At 44.6% G+C, this 6118-nt stretch overlaps 1 protein-coding gene across 1 annotated transcript; it reads left to right on the top strand.

The window, feature by feature from the left end:
• The first annotated feature begins 1980 nt into the window (after nt 1-1980).
• Nucleotides 1981-3207, top strand: LOC144123803 (uncharacterized). Its single transcript, XM_077656550.1, has one exon. The coding sequence runs from the start codon at nt 1981-1983 to the stop codon at nt 3205-3207; it is 1227 nt and encodes a 408-aa protein (XP_077512676.1).
• The last annotated feature ends 2911 nt before the right edge of the window (nt 3208-6118 follow it).

The raw sequence follows: 6118 nt of genomic DNA, 5'->3' as shown, positions 1-6118 counted from the left end.
TCTGATTCTGGACCAGTGGCGTGCGATTCTGGGCTAGATACAAGCGATACAGGACCAGGTGCCTGCCACCCTGCCCCATCTGCAACTTCAGATGTCTGCATTGTAGAGAAGTGGGATATAGAAACACAAATCACTCTCAGCATGCAAGTTGTCTAAGACTTTATTTTTTTTAAATTTATTTATTTATTTACCCTAAAGACCCAGAAGAGGGCATTACATAGGGGGGGGAATGATGAAAAGAAAGCACACATAACAAATCAACTCATAACAAATGATGGTAAATATACAGAGGGCAGAGTTTGGGTAACATTTGGTTAAGTGCAGTATAACATATTGAAACCACAGAATTCAACACATTCAAACAAGTGAGTAATAATTAGGGCAAAATAAGTAACTAAAAATACAATGGCACATAAAAGAGGCTCCGGAGCTGTTCAGCACACAAGAAATGGCAAAGCAAAAAAGGACCGCCAATAAAGTCACGGACACGGTAAATCATTCAGCACTCTATGACGCATTTTCCGTGTTCAGAAATGTTAGTAAAGCTGTTTGAAAAGATGATAATTCAGTATGGCCGACAATGCTGGGTGGCAATGAGTTCCATTCATTTATTGACAAAACCAGCGGTGACTTCTGATATTTTAGTGTGCGAGCGAAAATCGGACGTACCATATGCGCATGATCCAGGCGAGCTGAACAATGAGGTGCAGGAAAGATATGATTTCGGGAGAATGGCGTTTCGCTATAGTATAAGGTGTGAAATAATGACAACCGGGCGAACTTTCTACGTGTAGCAAGAGGTTGAAGATTCATGGCTTGCTTCATTGCTGATACGCTTTGATGACGTGAGTAGGATGACAGTATGAATCTGACGGCTTTATTTTGTACTGCTTCTAGAGCATTTGTAAGAATCGCGTGGGAGGGGTTCCATAAAACAGAAGCGTATTCAACAGATGATCTGATAAGCGTTGTATAAGCGCTGTGCCGTGTTTCAGCGTTCGCAAGGGGTAAACGGCGTTTCAAGAGACCAATTTTTTTAAAGGCTTTTTTAGTCATGTATTCAATGTGAGCATCCCAGGTTAAGTTCTGTCTGAAAAACACTCCCAGATATTTTATACACGACACGGAGTCAATTCCACTATTATTTAACCGGTAATTATTCTGAGATGTTTCTGCTACGCTAGAGAATCTTACATGCTTAGTTTTACTGATATTATTATCCATCTGCCACGTTGAACACCATTCAGTTAGTTCTGTTAGATCTGATTGGAGAGCTAGTGCATCAGTCGGGGTGGTTATCTGCCTGTATATTACGCAGTCGTCTGCGGAAAGCCGTATTGATGAAGTAATATTAGAGGCTATGTCGTTTATATAAATTAGAAAAAGTAATGGCCCTAATACTGAGCCCTGTGGGACACCGGATAATACGCGAGTGGGTTTAGAAATGAGGTTCTCCATTTTGACCGACTGGTAACGATCGGTTAGGAATTGCTCGATCCATGTAGTTGTTTTGTCATCGAGCTGTAAATTTCGGGTCTTTAGCAGTAAGCGTTTGTGGGCAACACGGTCAAAAGCTTTTGTAAAGTCAATGAAAATGGCGTCTGTGAGATGAGACATGTGTAGGGATTGATGAAGGTCAGTCACAAGCTCAAAGAGTTGCGACTGGCATGATCGGTTTTGCCGGAATCCGTGCTGGTTCTCGAGAAGTAAGTTATTTAGGTTCAGATGGTTCATGATGTGGGAAAAGAAGATATGCTCTAGTAGTTTGCAGCAGATACAAGTAAGTGAGATAGGCCTGAAGTTGTTTGGATCGGTGTTACTTCCTGATTTGTGTACGGGAATGATGTGTGCTTGTTTCCAGTCGTCCAGGAGCTGTCCTGTATCCAGAGATTGTTGAAATATCAGCGCGTGTATCAGCGCGTATCAGGTGGGCTTTAAGGCTGTGCCACTGCACGGACCGCTAATCCGCTTACCTTCGTCATGCAGGTCTTTGCTCAAATCATCGCCTTCGCTTTCCTGCCGGTCTTGACGGCCAGACCACCTGGCATCGTTCCAGGCATCTGGACGCCACACCAAGAAGGCGAAATTTGTGATCGTCACCCGGTCGGCACCGACACTTGTGAGCCCCTGGCAACGCCACCTCTCGAAAACTGGACCAAACAAGCGGCGTCGGCGGCCCCATCGTCGCCGACAGCACCGTTTGCGTCAGCTTTAAAACAGCGACACCCACCTTCGGCACACTGTGGGCTTTGCGGCTGTGCCACTGCACGGACCGCTAATCCGCTTACCTTCGTCATGCAGGTCGGTGTTCCATATACTCTTTTTGCTAAGAAATCTAGTAATTATTGTCTGGTGCAGCTGCCGAGCCCACAGTGCTGCTTCTGCCTTGCTGTTGAATGTGTCAATGTGATTCGTGCTTTACTATTACTATCGGGCGATGTTGAAACAAATCCGGGACCACCTAATACTGATGCTGTTTTGGCCGAACTGCAAAAGTTGAGCGCTGGTCAGAGAAAACTTATTTCTGAAGTCCAAGGCCTGAAAAAGCAACTAGTAACAACAGATAAAACAATATCTGCCCTAAGCGAGCGAATTGCGAATCTTGAAACCCAATTTGAGGTAATTAGTACCCTGCGAACAGATATCGAAACACTTCAAACCAGCACTGCTAGAACGACCCACCAGCTTTCCGAGATAGACACACGTCTGGATGATCTTGAGAACCACTCAAGAAGAAACAATCTAGTATCCTATGGACTTCCCGACCCAAATGAGAAAGAATCATATGACCAATCAGAAAAAATAATAATCCAGCACTGCCTTGATAGCCTGAACCTCGTAATCGACCCTAAAGACATAGAGCGCGCACACCGCCTTGGCCGTCACAGCATTGACCGCCAAAGACCTATAATAGTGAAGCTGTCTGCTTTCAAAACCAAAGGGGTCATTCTTTCGAATGGCCCTAAGATTAAAAATACAGATTTCAGTATCGGCGAAGATTTTTCTCGGCCTGTCCGAAATGCCCGAAAACACCTTGTGGCTTTCGCCAGAACCAAGTCAGGACCCTTTTCCCTTCGATACAAAACGCTGCACATGGGACCAAAACGTTATATGTTTGACCAAGACACAGACCGTGAAAGAAATCGCATAGGAATCATGTCGCCGTCGGATCGCGCGCAAGCAACCACAGGCTACCCGTCGAGTTAATCTTTCTTTTCCATAATCTACACCAATATACGCAGTTTCCTTCCAAAGCGCGAAGCCCTGTCTAATCTCCTGTCATCTTCAGGCAGCAACATATTAATCTTAACTGAAACGTGGCTGACAAGCGACGTGACAGATAATGAAATTCTGGATGAATTGCCAAATTTCAATGTTTACCGCGATGATCGTCAAGGCACACGCGGAGGCGGTGTTCTTATTGCCATTAACAACCTTGTTCTCATGTTAACATTAGTTCAGATCTAGAAATATTGTGGTTAAAATGTTGCGCTCCACCGGAAACAGTTCTACTTGGCGTCTGCTACAGAGCCCCCAACAGCAACCCAGGATTCGCGCTTAACCTGAACGATGCACTAGTCCTAATTACTAAAAAACACCCTGGTGCGCAAATTGTTCTCTTAGGCGATTTTAACTACCCTGGCATCGATTGGCAAAACGTAGGACCACTAACCGCCGGTAACCCTGAAGCAAGAGAATTCGTAGATGTATGCTTAAACTTTAACCTGACGCAAATGGTGCTCGAACCGACACGCGTCGCTCACGGATCTTCAAATATTCTGGACTTAATACTGACCAACAACCCTGAAAGCTTATCATCGATTACTTACCTGCGTGAAATCAGTGATCATAAGGTTATTCATGCCATATTCAAGTTCTCCCCCACATCCCGCCAAACGTTCAAGAAAACCATCCGTATGTACGACAAAGGCAATTACGAAGAAATCAACAACGAGCTAGAAGCATTCCTGCCTTATTTTCAATCCACATTTCATCACCGGCCTGTCAATGATAACTGGTCGATTTTCAAAAAGAAGATCGAAGAACTGACAAACAAATTTATTCCCTCTATCAGCTTTCGAGCAAACCGCCAAAAACCGTGGTTTTCACACAACCTTAAGAGATTAGAAAGAAGAAAAAAACGACTTTATAGTGCAGCGAAACGGAGCCCAGACGCAGATGCATGGGATAGGTACTATCAGGCCGAGGACACGTATTACAATGCAATTCGCTGCGCCAAACAAGCATTTTTCCAAACTGATCCACCAAAAATCTTAACGAATAACCCCAGGAGGTTTTGGGAAATAATAAATCCGCAAGCAACTCGCATCATCGCTCTAACGAATGCCGCAGGCGAGGATGCCAGTGATACTGAATGTGCCGAAATATTTAATAGCGCGTTTGTATCTGTTTTCACAAACGAAACTGCCTCACCATTGCCCACTCCGCCTACTCTAACACTGCCAGCAATGTCTCCCATCGAAATCACAGCGCAGGGTATCGAAAACCTTATCGACAGAATTAAACTTTCGTCAGCCGCTGGAGTGGACGAAATGAACTCAAAAGTACTGAAAAACACAAAACACATTTCTGCCATTTATCTCTCATTACTGTTTCTGCAATCGCTGTCGACAGGAACTTTACCGGACGACTGGAAGGTGGGGAGGGTCATCCCGGCCCACAAATCAGGTCAAAAGGATTCTCCGCTAAATTATCGTCCCATCTCCTTAACCAGCGTGCCTTGCAAAATCATGCAACATGTCATCTATTCCCATACCATAAACTTTCTAGATTCAAACAGCTTCCTTGATCCGGCTCAACACGGGTTTCGTAGGGGGCTCTCCTGCGAAACCCAACTGGCAGTCTTCACTCACGACGTGCATGCTAGCCTTGACCGCAACCTGCAGACCGATGCGTTATTTTTAGATTTCGCGAAGGCATTTGACAAGGTACCTCACCAGCGCCTAATACTAAAACTCGCCCTTTTAAATTTACACCCTAATATCCTGCAATGGATTAAAGAATTTCTAGCTAACCGATCTCAGTTCGTTTCTATTAACAACCACCGCTCAAGCGCTCTCCCTGTTAAATCTGGCGTCCCTCAGGGATCTGTGCTCGGCCCACTCTTGTTTCTAATATATATTAATGATCTAGCTTCACATGTGTCATGTAAAATTCGTATCTTCGCTAATGACTGCGTAATCTATCGCACTGTCACTAACATTTCTGATCAAATGGCCCTTCAAAACGACTTTAACAGCGTCCATGAATGGTGTGACCTCTGGCTAATGACGCTAAATGCTAACAAATGCAAACTCATTTCCTTTCATCGACAACACAACCCTCTTATTTTTTCCTATGCAGTTGCTAACTCGTTTATAGAAAAAGTCCAATCGTTTAGGTATCTTGGTGTCACCCTCTGCAGCGATCTTTCTTGGCGAACACACATTACCACAATCATATCATCTGCTAACAGATCTCTAGGATTCATGAAACGTCATCTTCGTCATGCGCCGCAACACGTGAAGCTTCTCACTTATAAAACCCTCATCAGACCCAAACTTGAGTACGCCAGCCCCATCTGGAGCCCACACCATGCATACCTAACAAATGCACTCGAATCAGTTCAGAACCGCGCCATTCGTTTCATTCACTCTGCATATTCATATACCACCAGCGTTTCAGCTCTGAAGAAGAATTCCGCTCTTGAAAGCCTCGCAGACCGCCGCCGCATTGCCAGCCTCTATTTGCTCCACAACTTTTTCCATAGTTCTCTAAATCAACCACCCTACATTACTCATCCGAACCGCATATCTCACCGTTTCAGATCGCCCGCCCTGTGTCGCGTACTGCAACTTTTTCAGGTTCATTTTTTCTCCGAACTGTTGTGGACTGGAATGGCCTCCCCACCGATATCGCTGCCATCACACACCTGTCTGCATTTTCAGATACGCTAAGCAATTATTTCAAAGAAGTGACTTGTACTTGTTGATCAACATATTAACCCACCCCTTATGTAATACCCCCTGAAGGGGGTCCTTAAGGTGAATAAAGTGAAGTGAAGTGAAGCGAGCAAACCAGATGATTCGTGACATGTTAGTTTCAGAATCTTTGTACT

Source organism: Amblyomma americanum, chromosome 3 (genome assembly GCF_052857255.1).
Source record: "Amblyomma americanum isolate KBUSLIRL-KWMA chromosome 3, ASM5285725v1, whole genome shotgun sequence".
Lineage (NCBI taxonomy): Eukaryota > Metazoa > Arthropoda > Arachnida > Ixodida > Ixodidae > Amblyomma > Amblyomma americanum.
The sequence above is the reverse complement of the archived record's forward strand: the minus strand, read 5'-3'. Positions and strand labels throughout refer to the sequence as shown.

What these genes read in the sequence shown, in the direction of transcription:
- LOC144123803 (XM_077656550.1), top strand. Translation starts at nt 1,981, where the DNA reads ATGCAGGTCTTTGCTCAAATCATCGCCTTCGCTTTCCTGCCGGTCTTG.